Here is a 25,582-nt window from a genome sequence, read left to right on the forward strand (position 1 = left end):
GTCTCTCTATATTTATAAAGGAGACACAATCTATAAAATAGAAGTCAGTATTGGTCACTGCCTAGTTTTAGTATAAAAATCCCTGTATTATCACTTGATTATTAGAAGCTACCAATTACAATACGGGGTGGGGGACAGATTGGGAGTTTGGGATTGACATATACACAATGCTATATTTAAAGTAGATAACCAACGAGGACCTACTGTATAGCACAGGGGACTCTGCTTGACATTCTGTAATAACCTAAATGGGAAAAGAATTTGAAAAAGAATAGATACATGTGTATGTATAACTGAATCAATCACTTTGCTGTACACCTGAAACTAACAAGGTTGCTAATCAACTATACTCCAATATAAAATAAAAATTAAAAATAAACAAACTGTGGTAACTACAATTCATGTAAGTCAGACCTTGCAAAGCAAAGGCCTATATGCTAAAATAGCAATAAGATTGTTGAAATAACAAATAAATGTAACATACAGGCAAGTATCAATAAACAATAAACAATCATTATTAAAGGTAAAAAAAAAAGAAGCTACCAATTACAATATTAATTTAAAAACTGCTTGGGGAGGGCAGAACAACATAACATAAAACACAAGTCAATTTAAAAATGTATACCATTTTAAAAACATTAAAATGTACATCTTAGAATTAAGGAAATGTAACATCTGCCCTAGAGAAGACAATAACAAGAGATAAACATGAGAGAGTTCTTTCAGCTTAATTGCCTTTCAAACTGATTTTAATTATGGAATAAAGTGTTTTTAAGAAAGTAAATAAAGGAATAACTCTTTAGTGTTGGACAAAAGCTGAAAATAAGTATATACAGATGGAGTGGGGGAAGAAACTTCAACTAGCAAGTGAATTAAACTATAAGCCTCAAATACAATGTATCCATAAAATTTGAGACAGGTTAAAAAATACCATCACTGACAATGAAAATAAGATTCAGCATAATTCTAGGAAATAATCCAACTAAAGAATTGGTAAGAATGCTTCTAATAAACATGGGAAATTACCTAAATGTGAGCAAGCAATTTAGGGTATCTCTCAAGAGTGGAATCTGAAAGTTATGAACCTCAAATATGAATGAAATAATTGACTCCTTGCATGAAGCAGTAATGTGCAATTCAACACTGGACTGAGTAAACTCCAACACATGCGATCCTGGGCAAAGGATTCAATTGCTCCATGCCTCAGTTTCCTCTTCAGAAAATAAAAACTGAACTGAATGCTCTTTAGGTTACCTTTTGGTTCTAACATTCAACGATTTCAAAAACATAAACTAACCTGTATTTTTGGAAAATTTACTAAAAAACTAATATAATGACAAAATATTTTTTGCACACGATTGATCAGAAATATTGAAAAAGGAGTATTGCTCGGCAAGCCTTTGTTGGTATATATACAGTACTCTCTAATATCCAGGGACTGGGTGGCCGTTAGCATCCTAGTCACTGGAATACAGTGTACTATGGTAAATGGATGCTAGTTTCCAGGTCTGTCACAGACTCAGTAAAATATCTTTCAAGACCATCTAACTGCCTTTGCTCTTATTTCAAACCCACCAAGCAATGGCATGATTACCTATTCCATTTCTCAGGTACCTTGGTATCTTCAAGGGGACCATGTTGGAGTCTACATGTAAATATTCTGGTCACTATAAAGATACATCCCTACTATAAACTGATAAATGGACATTTTGAATTATGAATCTATTATCTGGGTTTATTAGCATAAATTACTATTCAGGAGGCTAATCACTCTGCTGAATTTATAAATCAATTTCATAAACTAACAAAGATGAAACAATCTTTGATCCAAGTTTAACATGAGGTTCAACCTGAACAGCAAGCCTTTCTCTATGACACCTATTTAGGTATAAGACACATATTCTAATTTAATTAATTATATATTAAAGAATTTTTGTATCATTGAATAAAGGAATCTAAATATCTGTTGCTTTTCACTATAGATATTAACCTAAAACAATCTCACATATCTATAGTCAACTTGCTGAAGGAGACGAATCACCTCCCAATATCATTCTTCAATTAGTTTTGGATTAACCAAATCTGAAGAAGATGCAGAGTCTGAAAACATACCAAAATATATCACTGCTTTGACAAATAACATATATCTACATATCTCTAGATTGTGACAATACATTAAGGTAATATTGTAAGAACCTAAAGTCTTTGTGATTAGGGTCTAAAGCCAAATAAGAACTAAATAAAAGAGCATGAAACCATGAGATGGTATCAGAGACTGGAGGAAGGAAAGACATGAGCTGCTAACTTTGAAGATTGGCAGTTGATCTCTAATTGCTTTGCTTTTAGACTGAAAACACAAACTACACGCTGTAATAACTTCTTGGTGAAAGGATAATATAAATCATTTAAATGCTAAATCAATATCTGAAATATAATTTCATGTGCTTTTGCTTGCCCCAGATAATAAACAGTGTTTCTGAAAAACCATTCTAGCCTATACGGTAGATATGGGGTTGGCTGGCATATATACATCTACAACTAACAGTTCTGATAGTTTTAAAGCAAGTGATTTTTAAAACATCCGTGTACAGTGGGTAAAGGAATAAACTTAAATTCAGAGAACTTACTTTAACATAATAACAAGGCATTCAACTTACTTTAATGGTAACTTTAACTGATACCATGACAAGGTGAGTACATTCCTCTGTCCAATTGTTTACAGTAAGTCCTCCAAGTTGCAATACAGCTTGACTTAAAGCAGTTTTCCCAGAGACATCTAAACAAGAAGAGCACGCAACCAAAGGTTCATACTCTACTCTGTAAATGAGAATAAGTTACATAAAGTTATCATAGTTATAGAGATGGCAACTTATGGTACTTTAAACTTTAAGCTCACATCATATGATGTTATTTTGATTTTTACGTATTACTAAACTTTCTAACTTATGAAATTATCACTTCCTAAGTCTTAAGTCACAATTAAGAAAAAAACAATGATCAAAGTTTAACATTATACTTTGACCTATGCAGAATCAAACAAAAGTAGTTCCCATCAAGGTTCTTAGGGCCCAAACTCTCATTCACTCTTTTCACTATCTATGATTAATAAAAGGCACTAACAACGTGTGGTGTAAAGTTCACTCCTGTCCTAAGTAGGAACTAAATAGACTGGTTCCAATTCATTATCCATAAATATCCTTTTCCTTTAGAATCTGATTGGTGCAAAATAAAGCTGTCCATTTTAATATCAATTTAAAAATTCTTACTTGAATTTACTTTCAAACACTCCAAAGGTAACTCTATCCCCTGTCTTCAGAATTCGGGAAAGGCCATTCTGCATTTTTTCCTCATTAACAAAGGTACCATACTTAGAATTATCTTTTATTGTCAATACAGGGATTTCATCTGTTTGACTCTGAAAAAAAAAAATCAATAAATAATTCAAAGTCTCTTACCACTCAGTAAATACTATTCCTAAGGGGAAAGGTTTCAAAACAAAAGGTTGATAACTTCTGGAATAGGTGATACGTGGCTAACCTCCCAACACAGTAGGCAATACAGTTATTGTTCTGGTTGCATGCAAAGAATGATCACTCAACTAGCAATTAAGAGAAAAATGTCAATTCCAGAATCACTCCTCTTAGAACATACATTTTCTTTATTTTTGTAAGTCAGTGGAGATTTTCCTGACCCCTAACAATTTGAGAACTGTTTGCTTTTGTACAGTCTGTTCATGTATAAAATGACAGCTTCATTCCTAAGGTTTCTTTTTTTTTAAATTATCAAAATCACATAGTAAAAATCAGTCCAATGCAAAAAGGCTAGAGTATCTGACTTGCACTAGCAATTTTATTTTTTTCTTTAGGATTTTCAACAATGTTTTTCTATACCTAAAAGAATACAGACACAAAACCTAAATATTACTGAACAGATCCAGCATTTGCCAACATGCAGTCTTTGCTCAAAATAATGGCTTTTCTTTCTTAATTACCACCAGCATTACCATTAGCACAGCTATTTGTGCTTTTACAACCTACCTTTATTATTAAAACAACCAACACACCAAAACAAACTCAAAGCCATTCAAACGAGCTGTGGGGCATATACAACGGCTGTTTTCCCTAGTAAAGCAAATCGATTTCCCTTGTGAAAACCTAAGATATACGGGAAACACCAGTGTTCATATGGCTGCATTAACTCATTAAAGCAGGATTCATGATGGTCCATTCACTGCTCTATTCCCAGGCTTTGGCACAGTGATTGACACACAGTAAGCACTCAATAAATGTTCAAGTAAATAAATATAAATATGTTCTACTTCCCCTGAGTTTCTAAATCACTAAAACAAATAGTAAAATACTGAAACAGAAACTTTAAATCTTAAATAAACAAATATCACCAGTACCACTGCCCAAACGTCCTTAATTTTAACATTTAAAGAAAACTAACAGCTTTATAAAAAGTCTCCCAAATTCTCTCTTACATATACACCAAGGTAAACTTTTGTGATTTCAATCCTCTTACTGTCAGCTAGTGAAATAAAATTAGTAACTTACCAGGTTAGTTACAGAAAAGTTAGCAGTTAATACAGCATGATTTCGGCTGATTGATTGATCATCTTCAATTAGAATGCCACAGTTTTTCCTTCCAACAATGTACTCAACACCAGCCAAAAGTCTGTATGGTTCTAGGAGAATTTTTTTAAAAAGTAAATTAACAGGTACGCACATACATAAACATGTATTTACGATATAGATATGGCAAATATTTAAACATTTTTATTTTGCTATTTAAATGCTAATAATCAACTTTACGTAAATCAAACTTGTGTTTTCCAGTAAAGCCTCACTGAAGGAGGCAAAACTAAACAGATAGAAAGCTCTACCATTTTTCTAACAGGAAAACAATTTTGTCAATGCTTGCCCAAATTAACTTATAATTTAATGCATTACCAAATAAAATCACAACACTGTGTTTGGAGCTTGATAAATGAATTCAAAATTCCATCAGGAAAATATAATGTGAAAAACTGTCCAGAAAAATGTGAATATTATGGGAACTTCCTCTACTAGGTGGTAAAATATGCCACAAAGCAAAAGCAGTTAAAAAGTATGGTATTGGATCAAGAGTAAAAAATATAGATCAATGCAGGAAAAGTCCAGACCAGATTCAAGTGCATAATTTGGGGATTTTTTTTTTTTTTTATGTTGAAGGTAGCTTTTAGAACAACGTGAAAAGGTTATTAGTTTAAAAAAATTTTGGAAATCACAAATTGTTGGAGGAACAGCATGTACGTTGAAGACTTGTAGAGTTTAGTCTGGTCCCACTGGAGTGGTAGAGTGATTAGGGCAAATAAACTAGACAAGTAGAAAGGAGTCCAGGTAAACCTTGACCAGACCTGGATTATATTTTATTAATCAGATTCTTAACCTAGAGTGGACTCTTTCAACGAAAAACTTTTGTGTTGGTTTCCCTACATTTTTCCTAGAAGGATGGCACCCCATAGCTTCCATCAGATTCCGAAAAGAGTTCAAGATCCCCCAAAAGTTAAGAATGCCACCCACTGGCGCTAGGGGCATTTTTCTTCTGCTACCTCCTTAAAGGAACTCAAAGAGCCAGCCACAGGCTACAACTGTTTCTGGAAACTGTTCCTACTGTGTTCCACCTTGCAATGCTCCAAGTCCACAGTGAAACTTGATCTTTGAGTCTCTATAATATTTTTTAGTATCTACAGTATTTTTACAGTATTTATTTTCCTTACCATTAGTTTGGCCCTCTCCATACTTCCTTACACTGTCAATCCATTTAGCCTCTACGTAGATCTTTTTTTCAATCATAATGTAAACTTCCGGAGGGCAAGGCCAATCATAGGCTACAACTGCTTATCTAATCAACTAATAAGTGCTTACATATATTAGGCAACCAATTTACATGCAATTACCATTTTCCTTTGCTAGAAATGAAGAAAAAAAAAACTTTTTCAGTTGTGATGACAAAACGGAAAAAGGCTCCGAAACAAAACCCAAATTATGCTTTCCTGTAGTTGCCATTTACACAAGTCATCTCCGTGGCTCCTCACAATAATAAACAATGCGCTCAAGACAGAGTCATCGAGTCTTCCAGACTGTTAACTTATTCTGGGTGTTTCCTCAAAAGCTTAAAACGCTAGGTGTTGTAACATATACCCGGTCAAGACTCAATCCGGAAGACCATTTAAGTCCGGGTCAGCGCTAGTCCCGCCAGAGGAGTTGGTCCCAACCACGGAGAACTCGGCGGTAGACCGGGCGGAAAGGACCCGGCGGTCACTGAACGGCCCAGTGTCGCCTGCCTCCTCCCCCCGTCAGACCAAAGCCTGGTTCGCAAGCACTGCGCACCCGCCGAGAAAGACCACGCGGTCCACACACAACAAATGCGCGGCTTCCGCACCAGCTTTCGCAGCCTCCCAGAGCGAGAAGGGACCGGAAGTAACGATCCGCAAACCCTGTGCCCACCGCATCCGCTCCCGGGAAATCGGTCCCCGGACATCTCCCTACCGCCCTTACCTCGGGCAGGGCCCGCAGCTGGGAGCAACTTCCACATGGCCTGGAACACTAGGGTCTGGCCGATGTGCGGCAGCGTAACCGCGGCTGACCGACGTGCGCGGCCGCAGCGCCAGCGATTGGCGCGGACTCCGGGACGTGCGCGCTCCCGGAAGCCACACCTGCCTAAGAAGCGGAGGGATAGACAGAAGTGCGGCGTTGGTGCCTGGTCGCCACCCTGTGGTTAGGAAAGGAATAGCGCAATGTGTATTGAAATGTGCTGTCTTAAAAGGATCCCATTTTAAGGTGTTCAACGAATACAAGATTATCGATTTTTTTCTGATTGTGAATGGAAATGATTTTAAAAATCAGCTTCAAAGCAACGTAAGGAAACTTTCTAATTAAAGATATTAACGTAGTGACCAGTTACATATCTCCATGCATTTGCAATTGCTTAAATTGCGGTCATTCCTTCGTATGGATCCTAATGATTGTGATAATTATGGTGAAGATAAGTATTTCACTCCAATTATTTTTACTCTTCTCCAAGCTCAAATAAAGTTCTCCTAATTTCTCTGTTTCATAATGTTGCACTTTCATCTAATCAGTAGCTAAGTACTGGGGAGTTTATCCGTCCTTTCCATTTCTACTTGTACCGAGCTGGTGCAAGCTCTTCTCAATGCTATAGTAGCTTCCTAATCCTTCACCACCCACCTCCTGCACTAATCCATTCTACAGTCTACACACTACAAAGTAAACACCCTAGAGTACACTTCTGATCACATAATTTTTGGTTTTCAAAAGCATTCTGAAATGAGAAGGAAAAAAAGATGTCACTTTAAAAGGCTGGTTTATGAAAGGCTCTGTTATGAACATAGATGCAAAAATCCTATACACAAAATTAGTGAACTGAATCAGGTGGTATATAAAAAGGATAATCATGACTAAGTGGGACTCATTCCAGAAATAGAAGGGTGGGTGTTAACTGGGGGGAAAAAATAAATGTAATTCACCAGAATAACAGGAAAAAGGGAGCAAAATAATGATCATCTTGGTAGCTGCGTAAAATCATTTGATAAAATTCCACATTCATTCATTTATTCTCAGCAAAATTGGAATGAAGGGAACATTCTTGATCAGATAAAAGGCATCTACCAAATAACTGCTGCTTACATTATACTTAAGGTAAATTATTTCATGTTTCCCCCTGACATCAGGAATGAAATAAGGACATATTTGCTCTTACCACTTATTTTAAACATTGTTTTGGATGTTCTAAGCAATGCAAAAGGGAAAAAGAAAAGGCATATGGATTGGAAGGGAAGAAATAACAGTCATTATTCACAAATAACATGATCATGTACATTGAAAATCTAAAAGAATTGAAAAGTATATTTAATAAGGTCACTGAACACAATGTCTAAAAAATTCAGTTGTATACCTTTATTCCAGAAAATAAATAGAATGTGACACTTAAATAACTAATTATAGTAGCACCAACAGTCATCAAATACCTTATAAGAAATCTATCAAAAGATGTGATACAAAACATTATTGACTACAAAAAACTACTGACAGAAATTAAAATAAGTTCTAATAAATTCAGGATAATATACCATGTTCGTGGATTGTTAAGATGTCATTTCTCACAAAATTGATCTTTCTATTCAGTGAAAAATGAATATAAAAATGTCCCAATTTTTTGAGTGGAAATTGATAAGCAGTTTCTAAAATCTATATGGAAATGCAAAGGCTGAGAATAGCCAAGGAAATTTTGAAGAAGAATAAAGCTGGAGTGCTTACAACTACCAAGTATCAGGATGTATTTATAAAGTTATATTGTCAGTGTTCTGTTGACACGAGGATAAAAAATAGGCAAATGTGTCAAAATAGACCTAACCCATGTTAGGTCAACCATGTTGATCTGCATATGTAATTTGCTTTTTCAAAAGTGATATTACAGAGCAATGGAAGAAAGTTCTTCTTTTTTCAGTAAATGGTCCTAGGGATATTAGTTAACACTACAAAAGAAATGAAGACTGACCCCATACTTCACACACATACAAACTTTCAAATATACAAAACAGTATTGTTAGCTATAGTTATGTTGTACATCACAACTGGAAATTTCTATATTGTTTCTTATTTACTATCTTGCCTGTGCAATTTCAGAGGCTCCCCATTGGCCTTTCCCACTTCAATAGCTCTTATTCCATAGGCCAAAGAACTGTACTAATGTGGGTGCTTTACTAACTACCAAATATGTCCTTTTCAATTATATATTTGGGAACTGTGGAAATGACCACCAGATAGGTCCCTGTGCTCAGTGGACGTACTTCTTCCACACCTGGGCAAAAATTACATTTATTATCTGGCTCCTATCTACCTCTAACTGCAGGCCATAATAATTCTTTGTGTTCCTGGGTATCAATAATGATTGTGTCCAACAATCCTCAAAATGTTTGAGCATTCCCTCTTCCTCAGTGTATGGTTTCCCGAGGGAATGGCCACAGGTCCTTTTGAGGAAGGACTGAGGGTGGGGTGGGCATGGACGGAGAAATCACTATCATATATTCTCACCAAGGTGTTACAGGGTGCTTCCTCCTGACAATCCTGCCTCTCCTTCAGTAAATGGGTTCTGGATTGGTAAACTGGGTAAGAGACTGACTTTTTATTGAGACTGCTGCTCTCAGCCTTATGTCACCATCCTTGATTTCTTGTTATTGTATAGATTGAGCATGCCCTTGTTAGCTAACCTCTCTTTCCCCCTAGGGATGCCATATTCTATTAATCATCTTCAGAGGTCAGGATCTCTGACTGTCACTCCTATTTTGCCACTCATTTGGATACGTGTAGTGGTACCTTTCTGATGGTTAAGTGCTGCCACCTGGCTTCTATTGTTTCAGGATTCTGTTAGCCTTGTTGCTTATATGTGAACCCAGTTCTGTAACAACATCTTTTATCATTACCCATGACCTACGAGGAGAGCCACCACTGAGCTTCTCAGTGATGCTGGTGCCCCTCTCACCAGAGAATTCCTAGTCACTTTGATAAATAGAGCATCTGTATTGGAATCCTAGCATGCCTACTTCTCTGAGCATTTTGCTCCTTACATCTTCCATCTGCCATGACAATTCTGCCATTTCTACTTCTCTTAGTGTGGGCCACCACTTTCTTCAAGCTTCTAAGAGCCATCATGGAAGAATGATATAGTCATATTTCCTAGGGTCCTTGATAGTATTAAATCCTCTCTCCCTGGAGAGTGCTGCCAAATCAATAAACTCTCCCTTGTCCAAATTTATTTTCCATCTGCTCCTTGTTTAGCATTCTCAGAATACAGTCTCGTAAGCACTCTTCTTGTTCCTGCTGGTACATGTTGGTGAGGTCCTGCAGCTCCATCACTATAAAGTCACTTTTTCCCTTTTCAGGGCAAGTCCTTCCCCAGATGGCTTTTGCTATAACTTTGTCCTGTTTATGTCTGATTACCAGGAGGACAGATTGAGTAGTCTCAGAATGATTAAGGAAAACTTAACTGTTGCTTGGCAACAATACATGTCTGTTAATCAGAGTTGAGAAATATTAAAAAGATGGGACACAATGAGGGTAGAATTTAAGATTGGTAGCAAATTGGTCTGCTCATTGTTCCATGCTCCTTGCTTCATGTAGTTTGCTGGCATCTCCTCTTACCTCTGTTCTGTTATAAACAAACCCTCTTAGATCTTTAAAGTCTTCATGGAAAATTCCCTCTACATCTTGCCTTAAATGAAACATGGCTCTCTCCCTAGTTCACAGCTTCCTTCCATGAGTTCTAGGATAGTCATTCCAATACCTCTCCCACTGACATGCACCATATTTATTGGCCAATAGAGTTACTATTTCCCTCTAAACTTTCACTTCTATTTTAAGATATTCATCTTCCCTGCCTTGCAAAATCTCTTCTAGGTCAGGATTATTTCATATGACTACCCATCCTCTATACCCCTTTTATTGTTACCAACTGCAAGTATGTCCATGTCATTTGCCCATATTCATTGAGGACATTGCCATCTATGTGAGAGTTTTCTTCTCCATCCCAACTCCTCCTGTCATTCTCAAGTAATTGTAAGACACAGCTGGACAACATATTCTACCAACTAGGCTCACATTTCTTTGACTTTCAGCTCCTGTGACTTTCATTTCTGCTTTGCACATACTACCCCTTTGAAGGTCAGTTTTAGCTCTTTATATCACCAGAATCTTCTCCACCTTTGATATCCAACTTTCTGACTGGAGCTGCTTGGTCTTCTCACTCTTATATGTTCACTCCCATTACACCTGCTGTTTAGCTTCTTCCAGGTATCCAGCCACTTGAGCCCTCCACTTTACCCAGGTTATCTGTATCCTTCTATCCTCCATCATATGCAGGATAGACACCAGGATCTGAGCTTGAACTACTTTTGCTCTTAGCTCATCTCTCAGTACTGAGAATAGCTCTCAGAATAACTTTTACTCTCTGAGCTTTCAACTCTCACTTTCAGCTCTATAGCTTACTTTTCTATGAGCCCTAACAACCCCTCAGTCATGAGTCAATCATACAGCAACATTCTAGACTGAAGCTTCTGGATAAAATCTGCCTATTTTTGAAAATATGAAATGAATGCAAATTCATAAACTAACTAAGGTGGCTCAGTCTCCTCTGACATATAAGTGGGATTAAATACTAGCTATGTTGAAGTATTATTGTTAGCATTAAATGAGATACTGTACTATGCATGGTAGATGTTAAACAAATATTAGTTTCCTTTTCTTTCCTTCCTTTCTAGTTCCTTAAGGGTAGGGGCTGTGTCTAAGTCATTTTTGAGTCCCTACTGTACACATCATTTTTATATCTCTAATATTTACCATAGTGATGGGCACAAACAGGCACATAAGTGTTTGTTGAACTTAACTGCTCATTGATGTCTTTTGAATATCTCATTGAATATCCCTCTTTCCAACCTTTACTTATATTGGAACTGTGAAGATAGGTGGGGTGTGGGGGAATAAGAAGCATGTGGAGAAACAGTGTTGACTCAAGGTGTATCTTTATGATTCTGAGGATTATCTGATAATAAAGAACAATGAGTTCTATTTTTGTAGCCCAACCCTAATTCTACTTTACTAGAATTATTCTACTATAATGATTTTATATTTTTTGAGAATAAACAATTTAATTTCTATGTGACTAAATTGCTTTGTCTTTACATGGGAGTATAATAGTATATATGTTAATCTATGCATTATTAGTAGACTTAATGAATTAATCTACTGGATTACAATTATCAAATTGGCTGTTTGACCAGAATTTATTTGTTAAAAAATTGGAAGTTAAAAGAATGCAAGATCCCAAATTGCAAAGTGTATGACTTGACTTTACAGAATGAGAACAAATAAGTCTATGTAATGGAAGCATGGGTTAGCTTTACTTCCAGAAGTCACTCAAGTCACCCTAAATGATTGCAAAGCACTTTAAAAATCTGAAGCTTAATAATCATCTAAAACGTGTAAATTAGATGAAGTATGTAAACACTAGAATACATAAGAGCTACTATTCTAAAGAAAGTCATATCTTATCAATTACTTTATGTTAACAGCACTTAACAATGACTTTCGTAGTACCATACCAGATGGTCTATAATAATTCTACCAAATCTCATTTATTTGTAAAATCACAGATTTTTAGAACTACAAGTGATTTTAGAGATAATTTATACCAACACCCCAGTTTCATGGATGAGGAAAATAAAGCTGATAAAAATTTATTTGCACAGTAGCAGGAAGCCAGTGTGCAGCAGAGTCATGACAAGAACAAACTTCTGCTTCTCGTTGCAGCTCTCTTTGGATCCCTTCAGCTGCAACCTGGACCAAGTCCTTGGAGGTCTACCCTTGAGCAATCTCTGTGTAGTGCAGCCTGGGAAGTGAACACTGGATCAGAAACTAGAAGGAGGAACATTATCAACTGTTGCTTCTTTTTCTCAGCCTCAGACATATAACTTTAAGGATGTTACAGGTCCCATGTTCAGTACCTCTCACCTAAAATAAGCAGGACATCTGCTATTCTCCAGTAGTGAGATAAAAGCCAGGACTTCTTAGTCACTCTAATCCTTCTTCAAGACAATACTAAACAACTCTCTGGCCATTTCTGGAAGTCATGGTTCTTTAGTACCCCACAGTCCAGACCCAAGCCTGGTGTGACTATGTGGCTTTAGCACTGGGCATTGTTGGTTTTGCTCACTGAGTGGTTTGTTGCTGGGGGGCAGGGCATGATTAAAAAACAAAATCTCCTGCTACCCCAGAAAACCTCTCCACAAAGATAGAAGAGAAAGGGAACAGCTTTATTATTGAATAAGCATAAACTGGAATTACAGGTGATCTGCTAAAGAGATTGCAAAGACAGAAAGAAATCTCACCCTTCTATATAGCGTTGACAAAAATTTAATCAATAGTTGAACTAAGAAAGAAATGGGAAATTTTATTTGAGCCAACCTGAGAATTATAACCTGGGAGACAGTCTTTGAGAAAGCTCTGAGGACTGTTCCACACATTAGAGGTCAAAGCACAGTTATATAAATTTTTGAGACAAAGGGTTACACATCCAATGTTGTATTGACTGTTTACACAATCCAGACTGCATGTACAAAGCAAGTAGTTGGTCATTATGACCTTTACAGGATTAAGAAGGATGGTTGTCTCCTAAGGAGGTCTGGTTAATGCAGATGCACAATACACACTAAGGGGAATAGAGGAGGCCCAAATAGGTGGAAAAAAAATTATGATTAAATTTTTGTCCTGTCATAAAATGAATTTTATTTCATCAGTTTCCCCCTTTTGATCATTAATCTTTTGAGAGAAAGCATTGGGTGACCAAATATTTGGTCCCTCAATGACAGGGTGGTTGCTTACCTGCCCTAGGTCCATCATGTCCCTTGATGTCAGGTCTTAATAGCTTGGTTCTATTTTTCCTTTTATGGGTTGTACTAGTAAGAACTAATGACAATTCCAAGTTGTCCAATAGGATTTACACCAATTTTATCTTGCATGTGCATCGTGCATGTTCATTAATTTATAGAGAACTATAGATGTGATCAATAGTTTCAAGTTGTTTATATATCATTCTTAGGAGGAGTAGGTGATGCATAGTGTGAAAGGCAAAAAATTATCACTTTATGAGTTACACAAACTGTAATCAAATTGACAGTATAAGTAACAATGTCATTTAGTAAAGGTTTAAGCCAAGACCCTCTTAAACCAAACCATTTTCTTAGTATTTCCCCTAACCTGGGAAGAGGATCATTCAGAGTGGCAATATGATTTTTCATATGTGTCATAAGATGAGTTACAATAAAAGACTCATCAGGTATAAAAGCACAACATTCAGTATGTATTACAGCACAAGCTCCTCCTTGGGAAGCAGTTAGAATATTGAGGACCATGTGATTCTGATCTTCATGGAGACTTCTGAATTGAGCAAGCTAATGGCTTGATTACTATTATTCAAAGCTTGCTGAGTAAATTTTGTTAAAGCCTCTATGTGATTAATGACATCTTCTATTCCAAGCGATGGAAGAAATATTGTAACCAAATGGTCATACTGTTGGAAAACTGATTGAATACAGAATGCTCACATTAAAGGCAGCTTGGCAGGAGCTGTTTCCACCTACCTGTAGGTGACCTTGAGCCCAAGGAAGAAATACATTTGGTTCATAAACAAAAGTTTACTAAAGTAATACAGGTCTGGCTTAGCATCTTGAGTCAGCTGTCTACTTCAGATGTCATCTTCTTGTTCTTGTCTGATAGTGCTGGTCTTAAGTTAGTCAGGTGTCAGAAACAGGAGTTGCAGTTCATTCAGGAGAATAAGAGGCCTGATATGGTCCCTTCCAACAGGGCTGTAAAGAATCATTTATCTGATGTTTTTTTCAGTATGCATAATCTCCTGGTCATGGGGCATCTGATCCTCATCCAAATATAGATTACTGTGATAAGCTTCAGAAAAAACTTTACAATAATGTAACATAGCAATAAGGAGCCATTTGAGAAGTGAGTCTTATGCAGTAAATACAAATAACTTCAAAGACAACAATACTAGAACTTCTTTTTAAACCACATTAGAACTTAATGTCCACTGAAACATAATCTTTTCTCTCTAAAATACAGAAAGTTTTAACAGATTACTTAAAAGGTAAAGAAACTTTTACGATCTGTTATCAAAAGCAGATTAGTATCCTAAGAAAACTTTGTCCTCTTAACAGAGAGAAAACCAAGTTCAGATTTTACACCATCTAACCTTTAATATTAAAATTAATTTACTCAATTAAATTTATTCTAATCTTAGCAAATCCTGACATAGAATTCTTTTCTAAAGATTCTTTCATTTTCTTTCTCACAAACCTTCTACAACTTTCTATATCCATATTAATTTGTCCCTTATTTCCTTTCCCATTTAGAAATAACCAGCTTTAGGACAAAATTACTTTCTTTTCCCTTAAGAAAACTCATTTCCAATCCTTATGCCTTCTTTTTCCTTGCATACAAAGATGTTTTCCTTGTTAATTTTTAGTAGTTTTAATTACATATTTTAATTAGAATTAACTTTAAAACCTTAGTGTCTCAAACTAACAGGCAAGTAATTATGAACTGTTTGTTTGTCATACCAGCACTTCCTGATTGGCAGACTTAGGAACATATTTTATAACCTAATTTCTTTACTCAGTGAGGTACAAAACATATCTAAAGAACCCAAATATCTTTAGTTTTTCTCTAATAAGAAGACAAAAGTATGTAAACTTAGACTTGTTTAGCAATTAAAGTTCCAGTACATTATTTGAAATGATCTGGATATTCAATGAATTCCCATAATTTAACTTAATTTAGCAGTTTCAAGTTACCAAAAAATCTGGAGAAACTATTTTAAGTAGGCAGTCCTAAACATCATTACTCCTAGAGTTCACCTAAAAAACTCTTACCTCACTTATATTTAATGTACTTTAAAGTTTCATCATATCAAGTTAATGTTCTTGCTGACAAATTTTGCAACAAGAATGATAACTTATTTGACTTGTAGTAAACCTAGGTACCATAAAAGTATTGATATTACACTTAATGTTGATGACTCTGAAGACACGTCTATATTAATTAAAACAACAGACTTAAACTTGTTTTCATTCATTAAAGTTAATCTTAGATCATGTGATACTGAAATTCATTTGGATTAGTTTCTTTTATATTTCTGAGTTTTTATATAAGCACTTAATTTACTTTCACCCAAGTAAATAGAGTTCTTTCATAAATTAATTTTAGCAATACCATATATCTAAAACACACCTATGTAGATACATACAAACACACAGACACAGAGACCCCATAGTTCTTATAACAAAATTTCAGCCATGAATCAGGTACAATAATATAAAACCCATCAGTTACAAAAGAGATTGGATTCAAATTAGGTTTCTGGCAGATGGAACAAATCAAGGTCATTTGTTTAGATGGCTAAATCCTTTTTACTATTATTTATTGAGAAGACACTTAAGATTTGTATTTGTTCTTGACAAGTCAAGTTCCAAATTAACTATCTCCTTTTTGTATTTTTCTTTCCTTAAGAGATACCTTCTTGAAATTTGCATTTTAAAAAGATGGCTTACATAAGATTTCTTAGAGAAGACCAGATATATGCCTTTATATCTCAAAGGCATAAGAGGGGAAATGCAAATTCCCCTTAGGAGGAAATTTTGTTCCCTTAAAGCCAGAATTTATTTTTTCAATACTCACAAGCCACTTAAGATAAATAGGGGAGGTTTGTGGAGTAGTAAAAGGATTGGTGGGCTTTGGATTGTTTCTGGAGACACACATATGGTCCTGTAAAGACTAGGCTTAAAAAACAAGGACAGCTGTTTTTAATTCCTCAAAGGATTGAGTGGCCACTTAAATGATATCGAAGGGCTGACATACTTTTTCAGCTATGTTGGATTGTTTTCCTTTCCCTCCTTTAGCTTAGGGGAGAAGGCCAAAGGAGAAAAAGAAATCCAATTAGGCCCTCAACATTAGCTATGGTTCTGTTAGACTGGTAGCTTCCCCTCTTGGTAATCCATTTACAAAAACATTTGAGGATTCTCCCTGGGTTTAAAAACTTCTTTAACTATGGCCCTCAGTTTGGCCTTTGATCTGAAGAGGCTCACCTAGAGCCTCAGGTGGTCCCATTCTTAAAGGTAACCATTCAATAGTCTCTTCATAGTGGAAAGGCAATTCAGAGGATTACTAGAATGAGTACTCAAATAAAGGGGGACAGAGGGGAACAGTAATTACATCAGTCTTGAAGTCTTTTGTTTTAGGTACCTTTTATATCAATCTTTCATTAGCCTTCTACAACAAATCCTTCAATGAGGCCACTTTGGAATTTTGAAACCTTTTGAGGCTTCTGCACACCAATTAAAATAAGTACAATGTTTTAAGATGAGAGGTCTCTAAAATTTTAACAGTTTAGAAGCCTTTCCAATTCAAAGAATCCAAGGAGCTAGCCCTACACATATTTTCTCCTGCTATTCTAATTTTAGAAAAGAGAAAAACTATTACCACTCTTGTTTCCAGTAGATCCTGCAGACAGAGATCCAGCAGACTGGTTGTCATGGTAAGAACTTACCTTCCACTGGCTTTCTTTAACTGTTCACACAAAGTTCAGTTTTGGTGTGCCTAAAGAACCCTATCTTGACCATTTCTGTGTGGGATTTCCTTTAATACCCAAATAAGTAAGTACTTGCAAGTATACATAAACCCAGCTGGTATCCCCCTGGGTGGCTATCTTCCCAGGAACTGTTTGGCCTTTGAGAAACAATTTTACATTAATAATTTGGTAATCTAATTCAGATAATAGATCTGATCTGAACAACTTTCTGAGGACAGTGTGGTAGATTGGACGTGTGCTTCTTCTGAGTCTAGCTTCCCAAGAAGTTGTCTTTGGGTTGGTTCAACTCTTTTACATGTCTCAGTTTCTCCCTCTGACAGTCTGAAACCACTGTGGGTGCTTGGAGCACTGGATGATCAGTCCTTATCTCGTGCATCTCTGGAAAAGCAGTATTTACTTAATGATTATAGTATGGTTCTCTGTGGGGACCTCATTGCACATCATGAGGATTGATCCTCAGATACTTCCACTACATTCCTAGTCACCTAAGAACACCTTGTGGCTGGAAGGAGCAAATGCCCCTTATTCTTCAGAGCTGAATGATTCAATCTTTCATACCACTAACAAAAGTTTTGTTCTGAACATATATCAAATTTTTTTGTCAATTTAAGCCAAATTTAAAAAACCCAGCCACCTGTGTTTCCCTGAATCTCCTACCCAGATCACCCTAGGTTCCTGCCTAAGAAATGCACTGGTGCCCCTTAAGATTCCAAGTCTTAAGTAAAAACCGCTCAAATAAAAATTTAGAATCATCACTTAAAAGCAATGAGATCCAGATATCAGGAGAACTCACCAGAACACCTGAGGAGTACTGAGAAGCTGGTGGGGCTCAATGGGCCTATGTTGGTACCAATTGACAGTTTGGGGTACACTCCAGGTACCCTCTGGTGGGTATCTCTGATATCCTGCCAACCATACCATGCATATGTCAATGAAAAAATTAATCAATAGTTGATCTAAGAAAGAAAGGGAGAATTTTATTTGAGCCAACCTGAGGATTATAACCCAGGAGACAGTCTTTCAAATAGCTCCGAGGACTATTCTACCCATTAGAGATCAAAGCACAGTTATATAAGTTTTTGAGACAAAGGGTTATATGTCAAATTACTTATTGACCATTTACACAATCCAGATCTAAATGTACAAAACAAGTAGTGGGCCATCATAACCCCTTACAAGATTAAGAAGGAAGGTTATCTCCTGAGGAGTTATTGAGTAGCAGATCATCCTGACCCTTTACAAGATTGAGAAGGAATGTTGGGGATTCCCTGGTGGTCCAATGGTTAAGAACCCGTCTTCCAATGTAGGGGACGTGGGTTTGATCCCTGGTTGGGGAACTAGGATTCTACATGCCGTGGGGTAACTAAGCCCACTTGCTCTAGAGCAGGGGTCCCCAACCCCCGGGCTGTGGACTGCTACCAGTCCATGGCCTATTAGGAAGCAGGCTGCACATCAGGAGATGAGCAGCGGGCAAGTGAGCAAAGCTTCATTGCTTCATGTGTCGCTCTGCATTGCTTGCATTACCGCCTGAACCATTCCCCCCATCGCTCCCGTTACTGCCTGATCCATCCCCCCCAATCTGTGGAAAAATTGTCTTCTATGAAACCAGTCCCTGGTGCCAAAAGAGTTGGGGACCGCTGCTCTAGAGCCCATGCACCACAACTAGAGAGCCCATGTGCTGCAACTACTGAGCCCACGTGCCACAACTAGAGAGCCCACATGCTCTGGAGCCTGTGTGCTGTGGAGCCCACGCACCACAACTAGAGAGAAGCCTGTGTGTTGCAACGAAGAGTCTGCCAGCTGCAACTAAGACCCAATGCAGCTAAAAATAAACAAATAAATAAATACTTTAAAAAATATATATGGTTAAAAAAAAAAAGATGGAATGTTATCTCCTAAGGAGGTCTGGTTAATGCAGATACACAATACACATTAAAGGGGAGGGAGGAGGCTCATATGGGCAGATAAAAATTTTATGTTTAAATTTTTCTTGCCTTGCCATAAAATATTAATTTTATTTCACCAATAGCCAAGCAGATATAACCCATCCCATGCATGTTCTCAAGATAAACAATTACTGGTCTTCAAGTAAGGAGGACTTGATAGCACTGTTTGTCACATATTGTTCATCCTAAATTTACGTGGTAATTGGAGTGACCATCTGTGTTAACTAATTGGCTTTATCCAAAGGAAAAGTAAACTTCTCATATCTTTATGACAGGAGATAATTTTGCAAGTTGGAGCTGGAGGTCCTCCGAAGTTAGGATCCAACCTACCCACAGAAACTAGGAGATGGCCTACTCTCTTTCTTGATAATTATATTTCTAAGAAATGGCCCCCAGGTCTCTGAGAAAGACATCGCTGGATTGTAAAGCTATTAAGAAGTTTATTTAGCTTTATAAAAAAGATTTACATACATTTCAAAGAGAAAGAATTTACAATTATAAGTTTTCTAAAGTAAATGCTCTAAAAAAAGGGAGATAACGGAGTTTTCCCCCTTATTTTCAACAGGGAGAATTGTCTATTATTTTTAATTTGTATCCCCGTTACAGTACCAAACTAAGTGGGACTGATTACCCTCTTCAACCCTTCCCCTTGAGCAGAAGCTGTGAGGCATAATCTTGTACAAACAGAACTTGGTAAACTTATTTTGGACACTATATGTTAGGTTTTTGTAAAACTCTCTAACAAAAGTTTAAATAGCATTGAATGTAATTTCTAGACAATAATGCTTGAGCAGGAATTTTGTAAGTTTTTTCCCTTTTTTTTTTCCTCCCTTGGAGTAGTTTATCTTCTGGGTAATAATCTTGTTGAACTTGCTTAATAGTAAGAGACTGTGATTGCATGGGAAAAGAAAAAATCATTATATAGTGATGCCAGGGGTTTCCCCTTAATTCTGGGTTAACAATTGCCTTTGTCCATGTGCATGATAACAGTGAGTGTTTACTGGCTCTTTTCTATATGCCAGGCCCTATTCTAAGTGCTTTAAATATGTTATTTCATTTAAACCTGTATAGAACCTTACAAAGTAAACACACTTCTTATCTGTACTTTACAGATAAGAAAATCAAACAGAGTTCATAACTTGCTACACATTAGGCATCTAGTGAGACCTGTAGCTTGGCTTGAACCTCAGCAGTCTGACTCGCATATTTACACCCTACTAGCAATGGCTGCGAGCTGGGCCCCAGAGCCAGACAGGTCTGGGCTCACATACTATCACTGTTAGCTGAGAAGTTTGCCTAATTGTTCTGTGCCTCAGTTTTTCAAATGGGGATAATAATAGTATAAACCTGTGAATGAAATATGTTGCCTGCCATATCAGTAAACAAAGGATGTTACAGCCATAAAGCCATCACATTACAGCCATCCATTACAGTGAGCCCTGAGGGAACTCAGGATGGAAACAGGCTGCTCGCTGCCCAGCCCTCAGCTGCTGTAGCCACCCCTGACGGTGCACCCTGAGAGGACTCAGGATGGGAAAGAACAGGATACTGACCCTGGTTGGTTAGGGCGCATATCAAAGGAATGATTTCAGTGAGCCCAGTCTCTTGCATATTCCCATACATAGAAAAGTGCTAAATTCCTTAACTTGAGATGTCTGGTTTTCTTTAATTAACAGCAATCTTTTGAAGTTACTACTACCTGGTCTTTGTTGCAAAACTCCTATATATCCTGGTTCCTCCCTTACCCCTTGGGAGCAGTCTCTCAGAGTTATCTGAGAGGCTGTGTCCTGGCTTAAGTCCTCAGTTTTGTCTGCCAAATAAAACATAATTCTCAACTTTTAGGTTTTGTGTTTTGTTTTGTTTTGTTTTTTTCAGTCGACAACCTCATGAAAGCTCATGAGGATTACTGATATGTGTGCACAGGATGCTGAAGAGTTTGACAAAGAGAAAAAAAGTTGAGAGATATTAGCTTTCATTAATAATATATCCTCAGTCATTGAGGTCAAACCCCATGGCTCCAGCCTAATTGAAATAACTCACTGCATTTGGAAAGGTCTCTTTCTTTCATGCCCCCAGTCTATTCCATGGTAGTGACTGTCAATGCTACAAGTTCTCTATATTATATTTATGGTACTGGCTTTAGAAATGGCAACAGTCTCAGTGCTTACAAATTCATGCAACAATTGTTTCTTGAGGGCTCACTATGCTACCAGTCATTTGCTAGATATGGGAGATAGAAAGATAGTATATAAAAAAGACACTCACCCCCACACCTCCCCTCTAATACACAAAAGAGAGATGCAACTGCAACTGTGACAAGAGCTACAAAAGGGAAATTCAGGGCTCTATGAAAATGTAGAACAAGGTGGATTTACCTGAAGCTAGTAAACTTCAGGTCCCCTCACTTGCACAATCCTTCCAAGGACACAGAGCCATTTTTTTTTTAGTAAAAGTTGCAAGATATCTTAACATTTATGGTTAAAATAACTTTTCATTCCACTTCTCTTTGTCAAACCTCCTCTCCTGTTGGACGATGTTGGGGTGACCACCAGCAGTTGGGGGATTTGCTAAGAGGAAGTTGAATTGGGGATAGCTTAGACTTGGACTAAATGAGAAATATTTTGTGTTTAGTTGTCTCTTCTGTATAGGCATAAGTAAATTTTAGTTGTACTGCTATAGGACTATCTTCCAGAAATATACTTTCTCTGTACCTTGTGACATCCATGTCTAGGCCAGAGGTGGTATTGAGATATAGATGTGTCCCATGGTGTCCAGTCCTGGAAGAATATGGGGATTGAAGGAGAAGCAAAGTTTGAAATGTTTGAAGTGTATGGAATAAGAAGTTAGTATCAATTATGTAAAATTGTAAGCAGAGGATATGGTTTCATGGATGCATAGTCATAATGGAAGTTTTCCTTTGTCAGAAATATTCAGCAATACAGTATTTACTATTATGATGCACCATACTTTTTGTGTGTGTGTGATGGGAATTGGACACAATAGAATTTATCAGAATTTCTGCCTATGCAGGATACAAATCTGCAGCAGTCCTATAAACAGCAAGTCTGTATATGCATGTGGTCACATGATTTAGCACCCAAACTTTCTACTCCCTCTGTAGAAAATGTGCTTACAAAATCTTTGATATATGAGGAGGCGATCAAAGAGAATGCAGCCAAAAAAATGTAGGGGAAAAGTGTAAATAGTGGTATGGTAATTAAGCATTTAAGTAATTAAACATATTACCTTACTTATCTGGATTGTATGAAATGTGTGATATTACAGATTTTTTTGACATTTGTAATTTGTTATAATTTCTTCTTACATTCTAAATTAATATTCATTTTTGTACCTAATTTGGTATTCCTTTTTCTTAAAGAAGGCTCCCAAAAGTGTGTAAGTATCAGATATCACCAAACTTGGATGCAAGTCTAGCAGGGAGACCTAAACTAGTCCAGAAGTCAAGGTAACTTTCTGAGAAAATGACATTGAAGCTGACTCTTGATGTTGGGGGTCAGAGGCAGCCACACTAAGATGGTAGTGTATTTATGTGTGTGTATGTGGGATGGGGATGGGAGGGAGAAAGTGTGAGGAACTGGGGTGTAGACGCTAAGGCTGAACCATGAGGAAGGATGGCAGAAGTCATGGTGTGTTTTTAGGCCCTGCAATTTCAAGAAAAATTAAAAATTAAAAAAATTTAATATGATCATTTCTTTTGTGTCAAGACAGGCACAGTGTATATGAATTTTCAACCCCATATTCAGGAGTGAAAGTAATATCATTTTATTTTATTTAAGTCCCATTCTTAGTCCTCATCCATCCGTCCATGATTGTGGGAAATTCAACCTTAGTCATCCTTAGAGTCCTGTTCCTTTCCTTCACTCTCAAGATCATGAGAAGGTGGGCTTTCTCTGAGGTATGTGTGTTAGTCCGTTCATGCTGCTATAACAAAATACCATCGACTGGGTGGTTTATAAACAACAGAAATGTATTGCTCGCAGCTCTGGAGGCTGGAAGTCCAAGATCAGTGTACCAACAGAGAGTCCCCTTCTGGTTTGCAGACTGCTGACTTCTCATTGTAATACCATCGCTTTGGGGGTCATGATTTCAACATATGAATTTTGGGGGAACACAGATATTCACTTCATAGCAGCATGTGCTCTCCATCTTCTCCCAGAGTTTCCCTGTGGCATTGGTCTAACTGCCCACATTGTTAGTTAACTGGATAACTCACCCTGTATTGTCTGCCTCCCTTTCTTACTGGTATTCCAAAGTTCCTCAGTGAGTCACTTGTAGTGGATCCTCCTCTCAGGCTCTGCTTTGGAGGAACCCAAACTGAGACAATGAGTTAGTTAATACTGTAAGGGCACTGTCAATGCCCTCCAGCCAAAGACCACCAGGGACACATCTGCAGTTGAACCAGTTGGGTTTATTTATTTTTTGCATCAAGGTAGGACACACACCATGGGATATCATGGAGTGTCTCTGAAAAAGTGTGTCAGAAAGGACCTATTATAGTATTTGGACTTGGTTGGATGGTTTGGGAGATGGTCTAAGGAAGCAGGGATTAGATACTGTCAGAAAGCACAGGCAATTCTATGAAGGAGGATCTCAATAAATCTTACCTGTAGTGAGGGGAGACTAAAATGAAGTTAAAGTTGCAACTGGTAAAGAAATAGCCACTCATCTGGGCCAAGAGCTGGGTTGTCAGGTACTTGTGGGTGACAACCGGGAACTTGTTTTTGTCTGTGTTTAGACAAAATTGTGAAGTGGACTTGCTTTGTCTCACCTTCTGATCTCAGAGTAAACTTGTCTGAGGTTGGTATTCTGTGAGATGGTTTATGTCTAATAGATGAGCATGGTCTACCTGTGAATGCCAGGCCAGGTTCCCAAAGTCCAATCCTGGTCTGCTTTTTTAATTTCTCAGCACTTAGAAAATGCAAGGCACTTAGTAAACTCTCAATGTCACATACCAGTCACCAGTCTGAAGTTAGGGCTTCACAAGCATCCTCTTTTAATCTTAACAATAATCTTGAGTTAGGTATGAATTATATTCACATTTTAGAAGTGAGGAAGAAATGTGATCTGTGCTTATGCAGGATGTCAACAGGTACATTACATTAAGATGAAGAATGATAAACCAGAGATCTGCCCTTAATTCTGAAGTGAATATTATTAATCCCTTAGAGAGAAAAAGCAAAAGCAGGAGGGTCAGAGACCCGCTGTCTCTCGGCGATAAGATAAAAGTCGATGTGTCCTTGGAAAAGTCAAAGCTGCCCGGAATCTGCAACTTTTATTAGATTTCAGCCACTTCCCCTTAGGAATATGGAGGCTGTCTTAAATATATTATTATTCTGATGATGTGTGGTTCAGCTTGGACTTAAACATGCACTTCAGGAATAAACATAAATTACTGAAAAGGCATTAGCAGTCCGGCAGTGTATACATGCCTTTTGTTTCTGCAGTCTTCAAACTTTTCTGGCACAGTAATTCGTCCACCAACACAAGGACATATAAACCGCCATTACCAGCCCTATAAAAAACAATCGGGACAACAAAGGGAAAGACAGCAAGAAAAAGCGTGGGAGAGACCAAGCGAGGCAGCGCCCTGGGGTTCAGACCCGGGTGGAAGGGCGCGAGACGCCTCGGCCACCAGGGCCCGCCCGCTCCCGGCCCAGCCCTCATAGCTCTCGGATTTCTGGCCCGCCCCCTGCGCCGCCTGCATTTCCGGCCAGATGTTGGGAGGCTCTACATGGCGCTGCTAGGCCGTGTTCTCTTTGCTTGGGGCCGCGGTCCTCGGCGGGTAAGGCGGCGCTGGAAGGGCCGAGGGCCCTGCGCTTTCCCCGCAAACGCCCTGTCCGGGGGGCTAGCGGAGCAAAGCGCAGAGCCTGGACTCGCGTTACCAGGGCGCTGGGAGCGAGGACAGGGTATCTCGCGGAGAGAGGACAGAGGACTGGGGTTTCTGGGGAATCTCGCGAGGAGCGGGAACCCGGGGACTGGGATTAAGTGGGAAGGTCGCCTTGGGGTGCTGTCGAAGGAAATCCTGGTATATGTTTGTGTTTGGGGTGGGGATGGGGTTGGGGAGGGCACGCCGTGGTTCTCACTGGTTTCCATTCCTAGTAGTTTCAAAGTTGTGTGTAAGCAGAAAGACAGAAGGACACTGTACACACCGGCCTTTAGAGGAGTGGGAGAGGGACGGGGTGGGGAGTGGGGCCCGGAGGGAGCATTGGCCTTATCTGTAGTTTTTTTTTTAATGAAGGAATTCTTTCAAGTCTTAATTGTTCAGTTAAACATTAATACAAACATATTCACATAAAAAACTTCCCTTCCTAGAGATAATGCTGGGCGAGCTGCATCTCAGGCTGGCTTCCACCACTTTCACTCTCATAATTTTGTTTTGTCAACATCTCTCCACTAGACCA

The 25,582-nt window shown here is 37.9% G+C and overlaps 2 protein-coding genes across 4 annotated transcripts in view; one reads left to right on the forward strand and one right to left on the reverse strand.

The window, feature by feature from the left end:
* Positions 1-9,116, reverse strand: part of NBN (nibrin) — a 45,802-nt gene extending 36,686 nt beyond the window's left edge. The window contains exons 1-4 of one of the 3 annotated variants that reach the window (XM_082433975.1): positions 6,543-9,116; positions 4,557-4,687; positions 3,267-3,415; positions 2,658-2,817 (exon numbers count right to left, since the gene is read on the reverse strand). In XM_082433975.1, the coding sequence (XP_082290101.1) occupies positions 2,658-2,817; positions 3,267-3,415; positions 4,557-4,687; positions 6,543-6,579 (477 nt within the window). In that variant the 5' untranslated portion in view covers positions 6,580-9,116. Of the gene's footprint in view, positions 1-2,657; positions 2,818-3,266; positions 3,416-4,556; positions 4,688-5,761; positions 5,905-5,941; positions 6,430-6,542 lie in introns of those variants that run through there. The other 2 variants (XM_082433973.1, XM_082433974.1) reach the window with 2 other exon arrangements.
* Positions 9,117-24,838: 15,722 nt separating this feature from the next.
* DECR1 (2,4-dienoyl-CoA reductase 1) overlaps positions 24,839-25,582 on the forward strand; it is a 72,826-nt gene continuing 72,082 nt past the window's right edge. The window contains exon 1 of the mRNA XM_082434044.1: positions 24,839-24,963. Within this exon, the coding sequence (XP_082290170.1) occupies positions 24,913-24,963 (51 nt within the window). The 5' untranslated portion in view covers positions 24,839-24,912. The remainder of the gene's footprint in view (positions 24,964-25,582) is intronic.

Source organism: Balaenoptera physalus (assembly GCF_965194825.1).
Source record: "Balaenoptera physalus genome assembly, chromosome: 17".
NCBI classification, from domain to species: domain Eukaryota; kingdom Metazoa; phylum Chordata; class Mammalia; order Artiodactyla; family Balaenopteridae; genus Balaenoptera; species Balaenoptera physalus.